The 23,828-nt window shown below is 39.3% G+C and overlaps 1 protein-coding gene across 1 annotated transcript in view; it reads right to left on the bottom strand.

Annotated features, from left to right (window-relative positions):
• Positions 1–23,828, bottom strand: part of csmd3b (CUB and Sushi multiple domains 3b) — a 1,719,816-nt gene that overhangs the window by 475,451 nt on the left and 1,220,537 nt on the right. Inside the window, 1 exon segment of the mRNA XM_048595770.1 lies at positions 12,409–12,440. Coding sequence (XP_048451727.1) covers positions 12,409–12,440 — 32 coding nt within the window.

Here is a 23,828-nt window from a genome sequence, read left to right as displayed (position 1 = left end):
GCCTCCCACTCTCTCCCTATTTATTTCAGAACCCCATTCCCCTCCCCCTTTTCTGATGAAGTGTCTAGGCCCGAAACGTCAGCCTTTCTGCTCCAATGATGCTGCTTGGCCTGCTGTGTTCATCCAGCCCTGCACCTTGTTGTCTTAAATTTAAAATTCTCTGTGTTTAAGTTCCTCCAGAATTTTGCCACTTCCTATCTCTGCCATCCCCTCCAGCCATGAAACCCTCTAAAATATGTTTTCCTCTAAAATATCTGTGTTCTAGAATCCCTACAGTGTGGAAACAGGTCCTTTGGCCCAACAAGTCCACACCAACCCTCAGAGCATCCCACCCAGACCCATCCCCCTATAACCCACCTAATCTACACATCCCTGAACACTACAGGAAATTTAGCATGGCCAATTCACCTAACCTGCGCGTCTTTGGACTGTGGGAGGAAACTGGAGCACCCGAAGCAAACCCACGCAGACACAGGGAGAATGTACAAACTCCACAAAGACAGCCGCCTGAGGTTGGAATCAAACCCGTGCCCCTGGTGCTGTGAGGCCGCAGTGCTAACCACTGAGCCACCATGCTGTCTCTTGCACATTCTGCATTCAGTCAGTCAGGAACTACTTTTGTAAAATGACCTAAATCGTCTTTACCTCCCTTGCACAATTCTGCAAACTGAAAATATGACAGGTTGCAAGAAAATAGCAATACAATATTTTATTAGTGGTAGTTTAGAATAGCTTAATTAATTGTGACTTTCACAAATTTTAAAAGCTAAATCCAACCTCTTAGACTTTATTTCCTAATTGCAGACACTGAACTGTGCAAAAAGATGGACATTTCATCAGAATACAAATCTATCATTTTTGTTCTGTTTTAATGTGAAATCTGCTGTCTGTCTGGGATTTTAGAAGCATTTTCTTTGCATTTGCATGAACATGTAACTATTGTTACTCGTTATAAAATTGCAAGGGTCTGACCAAAAGCCTCGTCAAAATAAATAGTTTACAGAGAGAAAAAACAGTTGCAAGGGTAGCTTAGTTTAAAGGATTACCAGTGGGAAGGAACTAAGATAACAGATGGAATTGGCTACCAGTACTGGAATGAAAAATCATGTGTTGCTTAATGCATTTAAATGGGAATGAAGCAGAGAAAAGACAATTGGTGGGTGTGTGAAGAAGAAACTAGTAGGTCTGTGAGAAAATTAAAAAGAAATTTAAAAAAAACACACATTTCCTGTTAAGACCGCGCTCCGGTTGTGTTATGGTATGTCACAGGTCAGGGCTCCCACTATAGAGAACTTTGAATTGAAATCCCCATATCTCAGCTTAAGAATTAGATTTTAAAGAAATCTGTGGAAACAAAAGGTAGTTTGGAAAAGTGATTATTAAACTATTGGATTATCACAAGAACCTAACTGGTTCATATATATCCTTCACAGAAAAATGCTTGCTGTCCTTCCCTGTTGAGAATTATGAGAGGGTTGAGACCCACATCAACATGATTAATATTTAACTAAATGTACATGCTTACCAATAAGGTCTACATCTCAACATTGAAATTAAAAGTTGTAGTGTTATATTTATGCCATCTGTTCATATTGCAATATTTTACCTGGTTGCGCATTCGGCAAAGGTTAACAAAATTTATTGCAAAAAAGTATCATAAAGTAGACATGAAACAAGTAATCTATTAGTACATTCATTTCCCTTGAAAATTAACCATAAAAATTTTCTTTTTGATGTACATAGCTGTTAAATAGAATTGCAGAAATGTATATGATTAATATAAACAATCTAAGTTAGTCCAAACCAACAAATGCCATAGAATCTCTACAGTGCAGAAAGAGGCCATTTTAACCCAATGTGTCTACACTGATCCTCCACAGAGATTCCACCCAGACCCAGTCTCTTACCCTATCCCTGTGACGCTATATATACCATAGCTGATTCACCTAACCTGCACATCCTTGGGCTGTGGTAGGAAACTGGAGCATCCAACGGAACCCCATGCAGACACGAGGAGAATGTGCAAACTCCACACAGTCAGAAATTGAACACGAGTCCTCGGTGCTCTGAGGTAGCACCATAACATCAGTAGGAAAAAGAGGAATATTTTGGGTGAAAGCTAAATTAAGAACACTGAACCTGAGTGTGAAAGCATAATTTGGTTACTTTCTGATTAAAGCACATATCAGCGTAACCAGCTTCCGCTCACCAGAATATATGTATGATAATGTAAAAGTATGAGAGAATGAATTAGTTTTGCTACAACATGCTTAACACCTGAGTCCCTCATATTCAATGTACTAGACATTCACTTGTACCAGATATATTTCAACTAAAATAGTGTTTCATAGTGCACTTGTTTGAAGGTAAAATTACCAGCTTGGCATTGAAAAGTATCTCGCTTGCATACAGTAACCAACCTCAAGAGATAATATTTGCTGACACATGAAAGGGTGGAGATTCAAGAGCTGGATGTTATTCACAATATACTTCAATATACAGTGAAAGGTACTATTTCTTCTCATGTTGTTTTCTCTACAGCACACAGAACATGGTGCAATACAATTCAGGACCTAGTACTAATTATAAATGATAGTTGAAATAATTTGTCTCTGTCTCAGCATTTACGACTTTAACTTATTGGTAGCTGTTATTTGCCACCATGAGGCCTAACAGAAAAGCAGCACTGAAGACTTAATGCTGCAATAATTTTCCTTTGTAAATGATGAAACCTAATTTTGTTTCCTAATCACCTAGAGTGAGCAGTTAAAGAATGTGATTTGTGTAAGTGTCTTGATTGCACTCCTATTTATGTAATTTATTTTTAGTGCATGACTATATGAAAAAATGCTTCTTCAAGATTTTAATTTTTTTTTCACTGGAAGTAATTTGCTGTGTCAGTTCATAATATTGACAAAAAATTGCATTTCTGACATTGCATTAAGCATGCTGAATAGAGATTGTAAAATATTGTCTCATCCATAAAAGTAATTTATGATATTCAAGTAGAGAATGTATTATTTCCACAGATGGCAGAAGATTATAAACATAGCTTTTGGTTTGGGCGATGCTGAAATTCGCAATAGATTACTATTGTATTGTAAAAAACTAAATAAACAAATATTGATTGATTAGAATTAATAGAAATCAATAATTCTTCAAATACTGTCCGCCACACTCATTAAAAATACAACTTTTTTTCTTGGTAGAGCAAATTCTTAATTGCATTCTGCTTGCATCAGCATCTTTTTAGGTGTCTGGAGGTAAATAATGGAAAGTGAGTGTGGTAACACTTGCCATCAGCACAGCATTTGGCAGAGTATGGCATCAAGGAACTGCAGCAAAACTGGAGTCCATGAGCATTAGATGAGAATAAGGGGAGAATGTCCACTGGTCAGAGTCATAGCAAGCACAAAAGGAAGGCAGTTGTGGTTGTTAGAAGTCAATTATCATAGTCTTCCAACATCTCTGCAGCAGTCTGTCAGGGCTGTGTCCTTGGTTCAACCATCTTCAATTGCTTCATCAATGACCTTCCCTCCATTATGAAACCAATATTGGGGAATTATGCTGACAATAGCACAATGTTCAGCACCATTTGTGATTCTTCAGATACTGAAGCAGTTTTTCCACATGTAACAATATCTGAGCAAAGCTCAGAGTTGAACTGATAAGTGACAATATTACTAGACTCAGGTGAAAAAAGAAATAACTATCTCCAAGAAGAGAGAATGTAAGCATCACCGCTCAACATTCAATGGCATTACCATTGCTGATTTCCCACCTTCAAATTCTTAGGCTTACCAGTAACCAGAAACTAAACTGCACTAGTTACACTATATAATTGTATAGTTATGTGTAGTTATAGCTATATAATATTTATAATCCATATTTATATAGTTATACAAATACCGTGTTACTAGAGCATGCAGGAAGTAGGGATTCCACGACGAGTAACTCATTACCTGAATCGCCAAAGCCTTTCCACCATCTGCAAGTCAACTATGATGGAATATATTCCATCTACCTGGATGAATGCAACTTCCAGAACAAGAAGTCCACACCATCAGCCTGCATGAGTACAGCTCCATCCACCAGTTTCAATATTCACATCCTCCACCACCAACTTGAATCAATAAGATGCACTACAGTATCTTAATGAATGCTCCTTCAACAGCACCTTTCCAACGTATGGCCCTTACTACAGCAAAGGCATGGGGACCCTGCTGCCTGCAAATTGCCCTCCAATCTTGATAACATCATGGCTTGAAACTATATCACCGTAGCTAATCATTATATTTCAACTCCACCTAGCCACACTGCCCCCTCCCGAGCTTCCTGATCTCTCTCCTCTCTCACAGAGAAAATCTCTGACTTCACATGTACAGATGGTCTGGGTGTATTCTCTTCAGACTTGGAAATGTATAACGTCTTCTGCTTGAGAGCTCCAGGCTTTTGATCTGTGGGCCATTTGCTGTCTGGAGAATCTTTCATGTCTCAGATATTCTTCACAGAGGGTGTCATTACTTGATGTTTTAGCTGGTCTGAAGGACCGTTAGTCTTGTGAATTTCCTCATGGAGGAGTTCATCTCTGCTAACTCAGTTAGTTTCTCTTTTATGTTGGCTGATGGACCTTTAATTTCATGAATATCCAATATGCAAGGCAGCTACTCTGCTGAGCCAAGTACTTGCTTCCATAATATATCCTTCAGGTTGTAATGGTAGAATGGTGCAGAGGTAGTTTCCATATCCCTGAACCGGGAGACCTGGGTTCTAACTGCCACCTGGTCCAGAGGTGTGCAATGACATCTCCACACAGGTTACTTTGAAGTTATAATGGGTTTTATCACTTTTTCAGTACATCCTGGTTGTTTAAATTAGTTTCTTTTTAAGTTAGCTCTGTTTTCTTTACACAGATGCTGCTAGATCTGCTGAGTCTCTCCAGCAATTTCTGTTCTTGATTGTTTCTGCTTCTGACTTGTATGCTCGTGTGCAATTATCTTTTCCATTAGTATTCAAGCGAAGGTGTAAAATTTAATTGCATGTTAGGTCTACATGTAATGTTAATCATCTTCTTGAGAAACCACAAGAGACACAGTGTTTATTGCTAACCCACAATAGCCGACTATTGACTGTGACTTTAAATTCTAACGGCTGGACAAACTAAAATAAAATATGTTATTGTCAAAAATTATACATTTGTTTGTATTTCCTGGAATCCTTTGTTGGCAACTTATTGCTGGAACACGGGCAGAATCTACTTTGATTTGAATTGTTCCCTCTCCCGTTGTTGCCACTTATAAAATTTTTAAAAAAGTGCTGATAGGGTTGGACGTGACCCAATGGGTGGCAAGTAACATTCACACCGCACTAGTTCCAGGTACTGACCATTAGCGACAAGACAGAACCTAATAACGTTCCTTAACATTCAACATCTTTACCACTATTGAATACAGCATCATAACATTGACTAGAAATTGAACTGAAGTAGCCAGATAAATACAGTGGCTACAAGAGCAGCGACAGGACAGCAATTTTTCAGACATCTCAAAGCCACCTGCAATTCATCTACAAGGCACAAGTCAGGGCTGCGGTGGAATACTCTCCACTTGCTTGGATGATTGTAGCTCTAAAAATATTCAAAAAATTCAGCCATCTAAGATGGAGCAGCTTAGCTCACCCTATCTAATCCTTCCAACACTGGCACACAATGGCACAGTATATACCACATGCTGTGTAAAAACTAGCAAGATGTCCTGCAGCAACTCATTTTCACTCATTTGGCAGCACCTCCCAGCAGATCCAACCATGTGGGAAAACAAGGGTTTTTAGATGCATGGAACTGCACTGCCTGCAAATGTTCCTTTCCAAGTCGTACACCATCCTGACTTGGAACTATCATGTCATCACTGTCATTGGGTCAGATGTTTAGGAATCCCTTGTGAACAGTATTGTGGATGTCCCTGCAATACATCGACTATGACAGTTCAAGAAAGCGGTTGTCTACCATCCATTCAAATATGCTGCCTTTCCCAGTGACACACACACATATCATGAAGGCCTAGTTTTCCAAAAAAAGGTCTTTCAGCACTTGATACATCAACAAATGGATCACTGATTGGTTTGGCAGATACTATCAATGATAGCCGAAGTAACTCTACAGAGGCCAATATAATGACCAAGTTACCCTTTATGTACATGTGAACAGTCCTCGACTTTAGTACTGCCTCATTCAGAGTCAGGCATTAGAGTGTTCGTATCTCTGACACTCACCTTTTTATCTGTCAGCCAGAGCTCCCTGATTGGACCAGATTAAAAACCTCAATTAGGGAACTCATATTCTATGGTGTCCAATTGGCTGTCCTCATTACAATTGTTATAATAGCTTCAAAGTATATGCTCACTTTTCACATTTGATGTATGATGCTGGTTTAGTATACAGAAAACCAGTAGCTTTTTCTGCACATATGGCATAAATTTATGTTATGCTACATCAATATTTTTGACTTTCCAACTGACCTGTCATCCTCTGCCATTCTTGAACTTCTTGGGAATTGAGATACTGACTTTCTGAACCATATTTTAATGGATTAAGTAGTGAACTAGGCTCTAACTACCTCTAGCTATAATTTCTTCCACAGAACTCTGGCACAGATGGCAAGTGAGTTGCCCTTTTTATTTCCCAAACACAGTTTAGAATCATGGTAGGCTACATTTAGAAACAAGTAATTTCAAAGATGCATCCTTCAAAGAAATGGGAGGTCCTGGGCACCAATTTAGTCCCGAGCATCTGCCAATGATTTTTTTTTGCCTTAAAATTCAATTAGCTGTCCCCAGCTGCTCCATTTTACTAATTTACAATTTCAGTTGCTTCCATAAAGACTGCCTTAGAAGTAAAAAGCAGACCATCATGAGAGTGCTGTGTTCTCCTACATAGTCACTGATAGTTTTAACTGACGTGATCACTTTCCAATGAATGCCAATTAAATCTAACAATGACCAACTTCTCTAATCACCTAAAAGTACTAAGCCAGCAGGATTTTGGCATTGCTGATGGCAATCTGTTCTGCAGCCAAGTGTCCAATTGTTAATAGTTTGGATTGAATATCAAGTACAAGCTTTGACTGTATAACTAGACTAATTTGAATAGGTTCAAGCAGGGAGACTTTCACTCTCTCCCATCTACAAGTCAAATATCTAAACTTCATTTGGTCTAATATCAAGCATACTACATTTTATTCTTCAGAGCACAACATCAGCATAGTGTTGCAATTCACCAGAAAAAAAATTATTAAAATGTGAGCAAAATTATGCAATAAAATAATTTACAAAGATCATAGTATTCACTTGTTTGAGAATAAGGATATCTATTTGATATTTCCTTATCAAAAATATTTGTGCAAACTTATTACCACGATATTCTTTTATCAGAATGTTACTTGATAAAATCTAATGTGTTTGTTGCTTTCTATAATTGACAATTTAACTTCCATTATTCCCAATGGAAGAATTACGCAGGTAGACAAAAGACTAAATTGCACTCACAGTTGTATAACAGACATCGCTTCAGGAGATTCTTGGGGTAGTGTACTAGGTCTGCTTTATCCATGAACTTCCCTCCATGTTGAGGCAAGAATTGGGGCTGTTTGCTGCTGACTGCACAATGTACAGATACTGAAGTGATCCATGTCCATCTGCAGCAAGATCTTAGCGATATCCAGGCTTCATTGAGTCATGGGGTTATCTTCTTCAACGTGAGCATCCTTGGAAGAGACTTGTTCCATTGGGGATGACCCAGTTCTGTTGGCAAGTACTAGGAAAGGCGATGTGGCTCCATAGGCAAGTACTGAGAAAGGAGATGTGGCTCCATAGGCAAGTGCCTATATGCAAGTAACATCCATGCCATTCAAATGTCACATAATGACCATCTCTGACATCTCCCTTTGAAATTCAATGGCTTTACCATTATTCAATGACACACTACTGTGACCGGAAACTGACCTGGATTACATGAGCAAGTCATCTGGAAATTGTCCAAACTTCCCAAGTTTATCCACATTTGAACAAGGCACAGTCAGGAGTGTGATGGAATACCTGGATAAGTGCATCTCCATCAACACTTAAGAAGCTCAAGACCATCAGAAACCCCGGCCACCACTGAACACCATAAATGCACAATGGCAGCGATGTGTGAAATGTACAAGATGCACAGCTGTAACTCACCAAGCCTACTTTGACAATGCCTTTCACATCAGCAGTCTCTATCCCCTGGAAGGGCCAGGGCAGCAGTCTTGGATCACAGAGTGTATCCAAGCGGTTCTTTTTCAGATTCTGTTAAATGTAGTTGAGAGAAGGCATGACAACAGCAATTTGCTTAAATATGAATGTTCATTAAGTAATAATAAAAGGTGAAAAAGAAAGGAACATGTATTAAGTGAATAAACAGAATGAAAAAAAAGGGAAAAAATAAACAATAAGCCTCACGCCCTTCTGCCCATTGGGGACCCCTTGATCAAAGGCTGGTCTGCAGGCTGAGTTTGTTTCCGGCACCATTCGTGATCCTGGTCCAAGGTGAAGTCCAGCCACTTGGAATGAAACTCTCTCTCTTAAACAAACTAACAAACAGCCTTGCATAGAAAATCAACAACAGAAAAACCAGTTGATTGTGCTATCTTCAGCACATATAGGAATGTTCACAGGACTCATTCAAAGTCATGCAGCTGTCAAATATCATCAACAATTTTAGCCCTTCAGCCCATCCTATACAGCAGCAGATGCATGGAAACAGCACCACCAGCAAGTCCCATGCCAAGTTACATGTTATCCTGACTTGGAACTGTTCTATAAAGCCAATCCTTCACTGCCCCAAGGTCAAAATCTTTAAGTTTCCTTATGAACAGTTCACTGTAACCTTCTCAAGAGTGGTTAGGGATAAGAAATAAATGCTGTCCAGCAACACTACATCCTGTGAAAGATTATTTCTGAAAATCAGAATTTGTAGGGATTAAATGTGGATGAATTTATATTTGATATTTATTGTTTATGGACAAAGTTACGTTGTAGCATTTATCAAACCAGATCAATTTCAGTTTAAAAATGAATGCTGCTGTAAATTTGTAAGCTATAGGCAATAGTGTTGATCAGTTAAATAGTCTTCTTTGTCCTGAAATGGTCATTCACCAACTTGCAAATTGCAAGTCTTCAACCAATGCCTCATGCTAACATATATTTCCATTCAGCTCAGACTCTCTACAGCATCATGCTGTATAAGGTCACTGGGAACATCTGACCATGTTCAAAGACAGCAGGAATTTCCGCCTAACATGGTATTTACAGCAAACCTCATGTCAAATGTTTGCTGCCCACAGTGATCCAGCTGGGAAACAGGAGTTACTGGCACCCGCTTAGATTTTGCAGCCTACAGTGCTTTAGTTTCAATATAACATTCATCAAGCTCCTTACAATTGGCAGAGGTGCAGCACAATGTTTGCATTCTGCAAGTTGCTGAAAATGTGTTTGGAGATTATTGCACTGCAGTTTGGGCAGGGAGCTTCATTCACTGGGAACATGAATGGACCGTAATGTAACATCAATAAGGAAATTACTTGGGGTTGGGGTGTGGAGATGGTAAAATAAAAACAGATGCTAAGTGGATACTCTGTATTTAGGACACATCTATTTAAAAGTTTGATTTTAGACTGCAATTTTGGGGGCTAATTGGAAATTACCATGATTTCCAAGTGTCTAGAGGCACTAAAACAGACACCTGCATTTTGAACACTCGAGCGTTAATGAGGAGTAATCTTCCAGGAGTGGTATTTATAGCACCACTCAGACAGTGCCTCTGGAGGTAAGGAGTGCACTGTCTGACAGACAATAACTTGTCTCAAGCTGGCTCAAGGACTGAGCAAGAAGATTGACATTTTCCCATCAATCCAGCGGAGGAGGATTTCCACAGAGTTGTATTACAGCAAATGTTTTATTAACCAGCACTGGTATGTGCCAATTGATCAAATATTCCGGTTGATCAAAAGGTCAACAATGTAAAAACACATACTAAATAATTGAAATGAAATGCAGGGGGTATACATGTCATTGTTACATTTTATTTACGGCATAAATCACTTAAATAATATTGGAATTGAGCCTTAAATAAAACATACCAACAGAGGGCGTTCTCACTCACTCCCTCAACTGACTCCTCAGACATTGTGATAGATCACGACAATATGCACTTCTGCCAGTTTATCAAGAGGGATGGTTCATAAGATCCCAGTTAAAACAAAGTTAAAGTTTGCTGTATTTATTTTTGGTTGTTGAGTTGTTGGGTGGGGAGGTAGATGGGGGTGGTTGGGGTAGGGGGAGTGGTTTAAGTGGGAAGGTTGGGGGAGTGTGGGAGAGGTGGAGGCCACAGAAGGCAATAATGAGGCTTATATGGAACAAGATTGTCGAGGAGGTCTAACATCAGAATGTGATTCCAGTGTGACAAAAAAAAAATGATTTTACGTAGTTCAAGGATAAGATGTTGCCACCTTTCAATAACTTTCAACCTTTCCACTTTCAACCTCCATTAGCATCACAACCTCAATGTTATGCATATACCCTGAATCATTGTATTCTGGACAGGAATTAGTCATGTCTCAAGCAAATGTCACAGCTGTTCACCCATATTAAGCAATTAGGCAAAATACAGAGTAATCTAGAAATTCCTTTGTCAGCCCACAAAACTGTTAAGACAGCCCTCACGCATTGCTGCACACAAAAAAAAACAATTAAAGAGTCTGCACACTGAAATAAGTCATACATGTACATCAAAAATAAAACTTAAGAAAATTTGAAGGCTGCTGCAGCTTTCTACTTATCGATCATCATTCCCGATCAATAAAACTCCCTCACAAACTTCATGTTGTCTCATGGTAAACTGTAATCTGTAGTGGTCACTTGCATTGTACATGAACCTTTCCATTGCAAGTTCCCAAGATGGAGGTCCATCTCAACACACATCTTGCCAACCCCAGGGGAACTGCAAAAGGAGCCAGAGCCACCTTGTCCCTTAATAAAAACCATAAGAACTGCGGATGCTGTAAATCAGGAACAAAAACAAATTTGCTGGAAAAGCTCAGCATGTCTGGCAGCGTCTGTGAAGGAGAAAACAGAGTGAACGCTTCGGGTCTGGTGAGGAAGTTTCGGTTTCGGGTCCGGTCTGAGGAAGGGTCACCGGACCCGAAACATTAACTCTGTTTTCTCCTTCACAGATGTTGCCAGAACTGCTGAGCTTTTCCAGCAACTTAGTTTTTTTTTCCACCTTGTCCCTTACTCAGTTGAGCAGGAGGAGAGCATTGAGAAAGACGGTACTGTGTTAAATGTTACCGCCATTGCTGGAATTGCATGCAACTTAGAAGCCAGGCTATAACATGGTATTTAGCAGTGGCGTGCATCAGGCAGTCATGACAGTGGCCATGATGTATGTCAGAGACACCACAGATGCTGACTTGAAATGGAAAGATTGCATACTGGTTCTGCATCAGATATGTTAGATGAGGACCTCACAGAGCCAAGCATGAAAAGGCAGCTAATTGATTTGAAATGTATTGAATGTTTCAATGAGCATCACAACTTCCCAAATTTGGGCTCTTGCTCACACTATTTAGTTTAAAGCCTACTCTACTTTCATAGTTAGGTGGATCACAAGAACACCATTCCCAATATAGTTTACATGGAGACAGTCCAGGTGGTACAGATCCCATTTCCCCTAGTGTTGGTGCCAGTGCCCCACAATATTGGTACCCATTTTCCCACACCAGTCTTTCAGCCTTCCATTCATCTTTCTCACCTTGTTTACCCAAGACCATTTTGCAAGAACTGACTGAACGGCAATCTCCCAGACTGCCTCACCGTGATGATAATTGCAGGCCATCTTCCCAGTCTGCTTTACTGTAATAATCTTTCCTGTCACAGCAGAGTAGTAGGAATCATGGAGCAGGAAACATATTGGCTTCTCTTCTGCTGCCAGCACTTTGCACAGCCCAGGTCCCTCTCCCACCCCATCCCCACCGCGACCACCATCATAACTTGAACTTGCCCATCAGTCTGACTGCTTAAGGTACTGAAGTCCATGGTAAGACGGTGTCTGTGAAGAGCATCACAACCCATACCTGCTCAAGAGCATTGTTGGAGGACAATGAAAATGCTCTCTTTAGATTTTCAGCAGTCATACCTCTCATCTGCAGCTGCCAGAGTGGGCAAAAACACTGAGAGGAGCACCATTATGGGGTAAACACAAAGGTGAATAACAAAATAATTGTAAGTGTACTGATTGCTGTGATATTTTAATTATTTTTGCGTCAGAAATTGTTTAAAACGCATCAAAACAGGATTAACGTTTCAGGTCTAGTGGCTCTTCTTTGGAACTGATCAGTTATGGTACTTGGGTTTTGGTGCAACTGATGGTCTTTTGTTGTAATCTTCATGGAATAGATTAATGGATTGAGTACAAATGCTAGCAGTCTTGATGGATTCTCAGTCCTGGAAGGTCAGTAGTGTTGCAACAGTACTCAGGTCTGAGATCGGGATATCTCTCAAAAGCAGGCTATAATTCATGTGTGGTGTATTTCCTTACCAGGTATGGAATATCTTCCTGGACCATCATTAATACCATAACACATAGGAATAGGAGTGGGTTGTTCAGCCCCTTGGGCTTCCTCCACTGTTCGATACGACCATTGTTGATCCAACATTCCTCATGTTTACTCTCCTGCCCTTTCCCCACACTAATCAAGAATCAATCCATCCCAGCCTTAAATATACTCATCTCCTGCAGCTCTCTGTGAAACTTTGAAGTTCCAAAGACCCTCAACCCTCTGAGAGAAGGAATTCCTCCTCATCTCGATCTTAAATTAGCAACCCTTAATTTTGAGACAATGTCCTGTAGTCCGAGACTCTTCCATGAGGGGGTACCTCATCTGAACATTTACCTTATCAAGCGCCTTAAGAGTCCTATATGTTTCAGTGAGATCATGCTTCTAAACTGCAATGCATAAAGTCCCAAATTGTTTAACCTTTGCTCATATGACAATCCTTCCATACCAGGGATCATCCGAATGAACCGTCTTTGAACAGCTTCCAATGGATTTTTTTTTATTCAATAAGGGGACCAAAACTGCTTGCAGTATTCCAGATACGGTCTCATCAGCATCGTTGCAGCAAGACCTTCCTACTTATATACTCTAAAACCCTTGAAATAAGGAACTTGTGTCTCCTGAGCTTTCAACTCTAAGCAAATTATTGGAGCTGAGCACTGACTAACCTCGTGAGCTAGTCTTTTCATTGGTTTTATTTTTCCAAAATTTCCTAGATTCGGATAAAATTCCATTACATTGGAAAATAGTAAATTATTCCTTTATTCAAGAAGAAAGGAAACATAAAGGAAGAAACTGCAGGCCAGTTAGCTTAGCAATATTCATATGGATATTCATATAGAAACGATTATTAGAGGCATTATAGCAGAGCAATTAGAAAAATTCAAAATCATCACGCAAAGTCAGCATGGTTCCATGGAAAGGCAATCATGTTTAATTAATTTTTTGGTGTTTCAGGAAGCAACATTTGGTTCCTGAAGGGTAAACCAGTGAGTGTATTGTACATCAATTTCCAGAAGACATTTGATTAGGTGTGATATCAAAGGAAAATAAATACAGGTATCAGTGATAACTATCAACATGGATAGAAGATTGGCTAGCTAACAGGGAAGGGAGAGTAAGCAAATTTATAACAGGGTCAAAGGTAGAAATTACAAATTACTTGTTAAGATAACAATTGTCAAAACTCTGGGGCAGATGGGACTTGACCCCAGTCCTTCTGACCTAGGGTTTGGGATGCTAACACTGTCATAAGATCTCTACAGATTAAAGACTTGTTTGCTAAATTTTCTGATGACACAAATATAGATAGGAAAGTAAGTTATGTTGAGGACATAACGAGGCCACAAAAGAATATATATGGGTTAAATGATTGCGCAAATGGAGTATAACGGGAGGAACTTGAAAATGTTAATTTTGGCAAGAAGGATAAAAGAGAAGCATATTATTTAAACAGTGAGAGATATAAGAGCTCTGAGATGCAAAGGGATATCAGTATCCTTGTCAATGAATTGAGAACGGTTAGTATGCAGAAACAGCAAGTAATCAGGAAAGCTAATAGAATGTTACGGTTTATTGTGAGATGCACTGAAGACAAAAGTAGTGAAGCTATGCTTCAGATACACAGGGTTTTAGAGAGACTATACCTGGATTACTGTGTACTGCACTGGTCATCTTATTTAAGGGAGAATGTAAATGCACTAGAAAAGGTTCAGAGAATGTTTACTAGATTAACACCTGGGATGAGCAGGTTGCCATGCAAGCAAATTTTGGATAGACAAGGTTTTATCTGCTGGAATTTATAAGACTAAGAGACAATTTGATTGAAAAATATAAAATCCTGAAGGTTCTTGGCAAGGTGGGTGTGAAAAGTATGTTTTCTCATTTGGTAGAATTTAGAAATAGGGGTCACAGTTGATATACAAAGATTCACCCATTTAAGACAGATAAAGAGATTTATTTTCTCTTGGAGGATTATGAATCTTTTGAACTCTGTTCCTCTAAAGGCACTGGAAGCAGAATCCTTAGATATTTCTAAGGCAGAGGTAGAGATAAGTAGATTACTGATAAACAGCAAGATGAAAGGTTAGCCGAGGGTAGGCAGGAACGTGGAGTAAACCAATCAACTGTGATCTAATGGAATGGAGAAGCAGGCTCAAAGAGCCAAGTGATTCTAACGAAAGTAATTTGTACTTTCATGTGCTAACTAATCTGCTGAATTTACTCAACATGACTTGACTTGGTTTTCTTACTTTCTCACCACTGAACGTACAAAATCATTTGCCTGCCTCTGTCTCAGTCACAGAAATTACTGGAAATACATTTCATTGAGATCTGATTCCCTCTCCACCAATGTTTCCTAACTTGGTGAGTGTTTGGAAAATTTTCTTTTCATATTTAATGAGGGAATTAATTGCAATGAAATGTTTCAAATGTCTTTCACTTGGCATCTATTGAATCAAGAAATTTTCATGCAAAAATATGAGAATCTGATAAGGAAATCACCTATTTGCTCACTGGGTTTATGATCTCCCACTTTGATATAGATTCTCTGCAAACCATTGGCAACGAAAAAAGAGATCGTGGTTTAGCACTTGATATTATGCTGGAATACACACAATGACCTTTCCTAATTGTCTTTCTGAAGTTGCCTTATGCATCATAAAATGTTTCTTTCGTAATATGGGACTCAGCACTGTGTCAAGTTGAGATAAGCTACAGAAACAAAATCATTACAGGAAATTGTACTCAGGCATTTGTACTATTTATAAAATGTATATTTGATTCCAGTAGCCGAGCAGCAGGGAAGTAGGTAAAGGCAGCAGTGTCCATCTTTTAAGAATAATATCTTCACACCTCAAAATTTCAGATATCCAATGTAGAAAGAGCTTTTGTTTCTGCAATTATGACAATATGTTAATGGACTGGATAGTCTTTTAACAACAGTGAGCAATTCTAGACTGAATCCAGGTGCTCCTGAACTCCCATTAAAAAAACACTAAAATTTCATTTTATGCTAATGAAGAAAACATTTTCTTTAGCAATTTAAGTTACATATCCTACCATGTGTTATGCCGTGAAATTAAATTGTCAACTAAAACTGGTTTGCAAGGAGAATATTATTTAATGATGATTGATTTTTGCAGCAATCTGTTAGAATTGAATTGTTTTAAATTCTCTCAGCCCAGTTTGAAGCATTCTCTGAAATGTATAATCTCTGCTGACATCCAACGCAATGCAGTATAGTACAATAGAGTATAATGGACATGAAAAATTTCACGGCGTAATTTTGAAGACAAACAGAGAAATTCCCCCAGTATCCCAATTAGTATCCATTCATCAACCACCATCAGTTAAACAACTGATTAATACATTGCTGCTTGTGGGATCTTATAGTTTGCAAATTAGTTGCCAATTTTTTTTCTACATCGCAACAGCCACAATTCCACAAGTACTTCATTGCACGTAAAGCTCTTTTGGACATCTTGAATTCATGAGAAGTGCTATATAATTACAGTCATCTTTCTCTTTTCATTTGAGGCAGGAAACACAAAGGATACCAGAAGTTATGAAACAATTAGTGTCTGCTTGAGTTGAGCATGATGAAGGTTAAAATACCTCTGAAGCTATCTCAGAAATTTTATCCCATCTTGGCTAGGTTGAGGTCTCTTTCTCTGAAACTTGCTTAAGATTGTGGCATATTTATGTGCTATCCAACAATTATGATGATATTTAACTGTATAGAACTAATGTGCGAAAAATAATGCTACTTGCTGTACAATCGCCAAAGGAAGCTTTGCTAATATAGCTACATTTAACATTTCGTCCCATTTAAGTGGATTTTCAATGGTGTAACTAGTTATGTCTGTCGAGAGATGAGAGAGCTTACAGGACACAACTGAGAATATGAAAGCTCCTTCTGTAACTATAACAATCCCTATTAAATTGAAACAAAGTCAAATTTAAGTGATTTAAATTTAATTAAAATCCTTTCTATGATTACATAAACTAATTAATGGGAGTATAAAAAATACCAGTTTGATCCAATTATAAGCAAGGCTTTCATAAGCAATTTAAGCTTATTCATTTAAAGCAGGATGGTTCCATGTTTAACACACGTTATTTGCCTTCCATGGTCTATGTTAGTTTACAATCCAGCCCGATGAGACAAAATCGTCTTCATCTCACAGCACTAAATAGCTGTCAGTTGCCCATCCTAGGTTGGAAATTGCTTTCCAAAGGGAAGTTAAATAGCCACGCTAATGTTCATGGGGTCTCTCCAGAAGTGAAACTGAAGAATGTTTTAGCAGACTTGTGTAAAGCTACTATACCAACAAGATACAATTGAAACAGCAGGATTCGGCCAAGGCTGTTATTGTCTGACACAGCCCAGAACAGGCGCAGACAGTTGAGAAAATGGCACTGAAAAATTGTGCGCCCCTGTCACACAGTTCCTGACTTCCATTGCACTGGCACTGGCGATATTTGAGATCGTGATTCAGTGGGCAGACTAGTGAACCTGTAGTTCATCAATAGGCTAATTATAATACTTAAAGGGCTCAACAGGAGCTTGTATTCTGAACCGTTGTAATTCCCCTGGAGGTGTGGGGTGGTCTTAGCCATCTGCTACAGCCTATCACAATGTAGTCTATCTCTTCCGATTATTTTTGGCCCCTTAATATTTTTGTCTCCTAGTCTCACTACTTAACTGGCCAAATGGTAAATGACTGGGTCTCCTGGTAGCAGTGACTTTATTAGCAGGACACAACAGTCATTGTTCCAGAAATAGTAGGAACTGCAGATGCTGGAGAATCCGAGACAACAAGGTGCAGGGCTGGATGAACACAGCAGGCCAAGCAGCATCATAGGAGCAGAAAGGCTGACGTTTCGGGCCTAGACCCTTCATCAGAAAAGGGGGAGGGGAAGGGGGTTCTGAAATAAATAGGGAGAGAGTGGGAGGCGGATAGAAGATGGATAGAGGAGAGGATAGGTGGAGAGGAAACAAACAGGTCGAAAAGGCAGGGATGGAGCCAGTAAAGGTGAATGTAGGTGGGGAGTTGGGGAGGGGATAGGTCAGTCCAGGGAGGACGGACAGGTCAAGGGGGCGGGATGAGGTTAGTCAGTAGGAGATGGGGGTGCGGCTTGAGGTGGGAGGAGGGGATAGGTGGGAGGAAGAACAGGTTAGGGAGGCGGGGCGAGCTGGACTGGTTCTGGGATGCGGTAGGGGGAGGGGAGATTTTGAAGCTTGTATTTTACCATATTATAAGTGACTTTAGCTCCAGCAATCTGGACAAGATTATAATGGAGTCCTCATGGAAGCTGCCTTCCAGAACATCATCGTGTTAGATGAAGTTCCAGCAGAATGGCCAATTGAGAAAGAAGTACTTAGTACCTACCTTCGAGAGCAAAAATCTGTGATTACAATATATATTTACACATCTATATCTGCATCAATACAATGTGATATGAGAGCTGATACTTCTCAGGACATTATTTTAATATCCAGTGGCAGCTTATACAATCTGATGTTGACAAATCCACCAAACAAAGTAAGAGCTGGCAATCATGCAATACTTTTCCGGATGTCCCAAAGTGTTTTACTGTTAATGAAATACTTTTAAACTGCAGTCAATTTCTAACGTAGGGAGACAAAGCAGCCAATTTGATGGCAATGAAATAAACCACATGGCAATCTGCTTTTTGTAAATTTGTCCAAATGGATAAATCCTGTCCAGGAATACTCTTTTTTTCATTTTTAAATGATGACATGGCATATTGAATATTTACAGCTTCTAACAAAGGTGGACCTCCAGTTCTGGTTCAAAATATCAGTCTTTCCTAAAATCTCTGATGTGGGGTTGAAACTCTCAACCGCATGACTCCAAAAAAGGACCCTATGACTGAGTCAAGTTTGTTGGATCATTATGTTACTTGGTTCTTCTTGTATAAATGTACCAGCATAATCGTGAAGAGTCCTTACATCTTAATTTATATGGATTAATTTGTTCTTCAGAAGGAAACACTTGTCACTAGAGCTGCCAGCATTCACAATAACAAAATAGTTTGACCTCAGTGAATCTGCAACAGATTTGCGAGAAACAACAAAATGTTTTCCAATTCTTATTAGTGTAAAGAAGCAATACTTGACTGAACATTTTACCGGATTTATGCTGAATTACTGCTCCAATTAGATAAGAACATAAGAGCAGGAAAAGGCCATTCATCCCATCAAGCTGTGCTGCCATGATAAATCATAACTGATCATACCTTGGCAACATTTCATGTACTATTACCATACCTCTTGATGTCATTATTGTCTAGAAATGTGTTAGTTTCGGCTTCCACAACATTCTAGATAGAGGATTCCAAATATTCATCATCCTCTGAGTAAAGCACTTCTTCTTCCTTTCAGTTCTAAATAGCTTATCCCTTTATTCTGAGACTCTGTCCCCTGGTTTTAGATATCATCCCACATCATCGAGTAGAAACATCCATTCTGTATTCACCCTGTCAAACACATTAAGGATTCTCTAAGTTTCTCGGAGATACTGCATTCCTCTAACTGCTAAAAGATATAGACACAATCTCCTCAATCCTTCCTTTTAAGACACCCCAGAAATTAGTCTGACGCTGATTGTTCCCTCTGCTGCTTTGTAATGAAAGTGTATCGTTCTCAATTTTCAATAAAATCAAATTAATAGCTTCTTGTTCTCTGATCACCTGATCTTAATGCTGTTTCAGATCATTCCCCCTTGTATTTATTTTGCTTTTGTTATGGTTATTTGTCTGAACATGCTCTCATACACAGAACTGAAAATATACCAGGAAAGAATTTGGGAATAAAACATTAAAAAATTGATTGAAACTTCGTATTGGCATGAACTTCAAGATGCACAGAAAAACGTCATAATTGTTGGCCAAAAGTAGATGTTGAATTTAATACAGGATCGTGGTCCTACATTTCTGGACCAAGTGCAGTCCAAAAGGATAGACAGCTATCTTTGCCACCTTTACAGGATGAGTTTCAGAGAATACCAAAGTAAAATGCAATTTGGAATTAAAATTCTGACCATATGCAGAAGCTGGGTGAGAATGAGTATTATAAAGAGATGAACAAGTTTGCCAATTGATGCTTCTCACGTACTGTACCAGCTTGAGACATCAAAGGTCATTAGTCTTTCCTGTGGGGCATTTAGACACATTATTCCAGGATAGAATGAATCATTTGAGAACAGCAGGAGTCACAGTGACTCTGATGGCCATCTCCCAAACACAAAAATGGGCAGATGTCTCTTTAAAGCAGATTTCACAGTTTGTAACAGAAAGCATGGAAAAATAAATCAGATTCTAACATTGTGATAGCCAGACTTACAATAGCGATTGATCTATTGATTCTAAGTATCTGATATGTTAAAACATTGACTTATGTATATTTTTAAATCAACTTTTTCAGAGATATTATTATAAACCTTTGCACCAGATGGGTCTTAAACCACAGTCTTCCGGTCCAGAGGTTGGGACAATACCATCAAAGAGCCCGCAAATTGAACCACAGCAGGACTCAGAACTACAACCTTATGAATTCAATTTAAAAACTTAAAGAAAATTCCATTTTTTTAACAAGTAGTCAAATCAGTTGTACTTAATTGCATTGGTTTGATCTCAAGGGCTCAAGCTCTGTGCAAAGGTTGATATTGGACTCTGTCATGCATATCATCATTGACCCCATGGCTGCAGAACACACCAAGCATTTATGTATCAGTTCTTTCAGGAGACTACCCTATCGTTGTGCTGATTTGAGTCTTTTTCAGCTGAACTGGTAGCCGCACTATCTTTGTTCCTTGCACTAGCTGCAGTGTCTTACCATCTGAAGACCCTGCCTCAATGCTACTGTGCAAGCTACATGCATTGTCAGTATCTGAGTTGGTGGCAGTAAAGATGCATTCACTTGGCATAGCCATTTGAGTTGGGTATTGAAATTCTTGGGGTCCTGCATCCAGATCCTCCGGGCTTAACAAGTGGCCTTAAACTTTGGAGTTATCTGCTCCCACTGTCCTTTCAGCCTGTACCTGGAGGATCTCAATAAAGTACATTTCTCCTCCTTTGTGTCTTCTCCATTCATGTCGTCAGTAGAACATCCAAGAAACTTGAATCTGCACTATCCTCAATTGTGTTATTAATTAGTTTTTGTCAAGTCATATTCAACACATGAAGGACTCCCAGCATTTGTCCCGGGCATAATGTAGTACCCATTAAGAGGTTCAGGTTCTTTTTAAGTATTACAGCGAAATTTTAACGACTGCAAACCACTCACAGCTAAGAACGAACAAACAGGCATCTTGCAAATTCTGGGTGAATTCATCTGGTAAACTTCAAGATGGAGCTCCACTACAACCATAGCATTCATTTCCAAATTTTACCGGTTTTCTTTACTGTTTTTAACAGCAGCACCGTGTTCAGCCTTCCAACCAATCAACCACCCTCGCGTTAATGCTATCTGGATGCTGCAATCATGAAAAAGTGCAGCATATACAAAGCTAGTACGCTGCTACATTGCAGTGATCCAAATGGATTAACTGTGCACATGATACCCACCACTGGTTCCAAGGACAATTGAATCCAGACCGTGCTCTCTCAACAAAAAGAGGCACAAGGCCAAGTTAGAAAGGCCCAATACCTGTCTTCCAAAGATCATCAAATGAAGGAAATCATATAAACTTCATGAAGATAAAAACTAATATTTTCCTCCCTTTGTCTGATGCAAATGAACTTGCAGGTATGAATTTAGGAATTTGAAAAATAAACTATTTCTACTTTCATTCACACAATGTACTTTCAAAGCAAGCACAAAAGGGCAGATAGGTTGAATGGCAAGGATCTTGGTTGTCCAGAGCATATGGAGTCTCAAAATAGCATTAGGGCCTTAATTTATAGATGCATCTCCTGTTCTGCTTTAAACAATTTGGTATGCAACATGTTTCCACTGCATGACAAAAATGTAGGCTTCATCCACCTTATTGAGTGCTTAAATGTCAACTTTCTGAGTGAGAAATAGATGTGACACTATTGAATTTCTACCTCAGTATGTGCGTGAAAATCCCGAACCATTCTGAATTCCTCCCAACATGAATCAGTTAAATCAGGCAAGCTACCATGCCTTGGGAAAATAAAAGCACTTCAGTTAACACAATGAGATAACAAGGTGTAGAGCTGGATGAACACAGCAGGCCAAGCAGCATCAGAGGAGCAGGAAGGCTGACGTTTTGGGTCTGGACGCTTCTTCACAAAATGCTTTGTTATCCAAGTGACTGATCCATCATCAGCAATACTTAAACATATGTCCATCATAAATGTCAGTGCTATCAAATCAATTTTTTCTTTCACTTTTTTTTAATATTGATTAAAGAATAAGTCAAGACATGACTATTTCCTAATTACTGCAGTCTATCTTAGTTATATTATGCAAAATCTCCAAATGCTTCAGCTCATATGTTTTAGAAAAATGACACTGCCATCGGAAAAATTATCCACCATGCATCTCAAAATAATCCCAATTGGTGGGTGGGGGACATCGATGGCCTGGTGGTATTGTCACTGGACTGTTAATCCAGAAACCCAGATAGTGTTCAGGGAACCTGGGTTCAAATCCCACCACAGCAGATGGTGGAATTGGAATTCAATAAAGAATCTGGAATTAACAGTCTAATGATATCTGTGAATCCATTACCAATTGTCAGGAGAAAAAAAAAATCTGGTTCACTCATGACTTTTAGGGAAGGAAACTGCCATTAATACTTGGTCTGGCCTACATGTGACTCCAGACCCACAGCAATGTGGTTGACTCTTAACTGCCCTCTGGGCAATTAGCAATGGACAACAAATGTTGCTTAGCTAAAACCATCATAATATGGAGGGAAAAACTCAAAACTTATCTATCAACACATCAATTCCAAATCCCAATCACTCTCCTGTTTTTCATACAATTTGATCTGAATCTTCTTGTCACCATAGGGATGAGTATGGAACTGAGGAAGCTGAGAAAACAGCAGGAAACCCCAATGGTATGGTGTTCTCACCTTGGGACAACTTTGCTAGGAACTGGCTGCTGTGGGAATTGGTAGCTACTAGCAGACAGACATGGAAGCAAGCTAAGTTTCCAAACTCAGGGACATGTCCCTCAGCAGTACGTCTTTGCTGGTATCACATTACACCCTCACTGAGCTAAGAGTTTGGCAACTCTGTGGAAGAAACCTCTTGCAAGTAGCGGAATTGAGGTGGTTAAGTTTCTTGGCATCCTTTGGCACTTCTCTGCAGGGGCCAACCCTTCAACAGGGGGTTCTTTGAACCACTGAAGTGGAAGACCTTGCAGGAGCTTCTCTATTCTGAGGTGCCGAATAAATCTCCATCTTCCTCAACAGGATCTTGATGAATCTGTTGTTCAGACATTACAACAGACCATCCGTTGGGTCTCCTCCTCCCCTGGTCTGCCTAGAATCCTTAATTGGATGATGACCTTGGAGGTAGTTATGCAAAATTTCTTTCACAGGATACTGAGGCCACATGGGGGCTTGGGAACCACAACTCATGTTAGGTCCTGAAGCCCATTTCTCCAATGCATCATCCCCAAGCTCCATGCATTCCCAACATTTCTGATCTCAGTCGATTGTGATTTTCCATATAATTTCCAAGATGGATCACTTCTCCCAAGTTGCTTCATCTCTCCTTCAATGATTTTCCTTGGTGCTGCACCTCGTCCTTGGTATACTGATCCAACCTAGGCTACAACATACACTGCCTTTCCTCCCTGATCACCAAATAAAACAAGGCTGGATTTCAGAGGGAAGCCATGAGGAGAAAGGATTAAACTTGTGGCTCTCATTCTCATTGAACTTCTTATCCAGGAATTAAGAGTATTTATATACTTTTGGAAAGCACAGTAGAAAGCCAAATTCATCAAGGTGTTCTGCTATAGTGCTCAAGCATTGCTCTGAATATTTACATAATGGATTAGTTTGATTGCTTAATAGACCAGTTTCCATAAAAAAAAATTAGATAAACGAGGTAATCTCAATTAATTTAAGCTTTGATGACAAGGTGTAGAGCTGGATGAACACAGCAGGCCAAGCAGCATCAGAGGAGCAGGAAGGCTGACGTTTCGGGCCTAGACCCTTCTTTAGAAAATTTTCTGAAGAA

Source organism: Rhincodon typus, chromosome 4 (assembly GCF_021869965.1).
Source record: "Rhincodon typus isolate 14 chromosome 4, sRhiTyp1.1, whole genome shotgun sequence".
Lineage (NCBI taxonomy): Eukaryota > Metazoa > Chordata > Chondrichthyes > Orectolobiformes > Rhincodontidae > Rhincodon > Rhincodon typus.
Note: the sequence above shows the minus strand (reverse complement) of the source record. Positions and strands in the feature narration are given on the sequence as shown.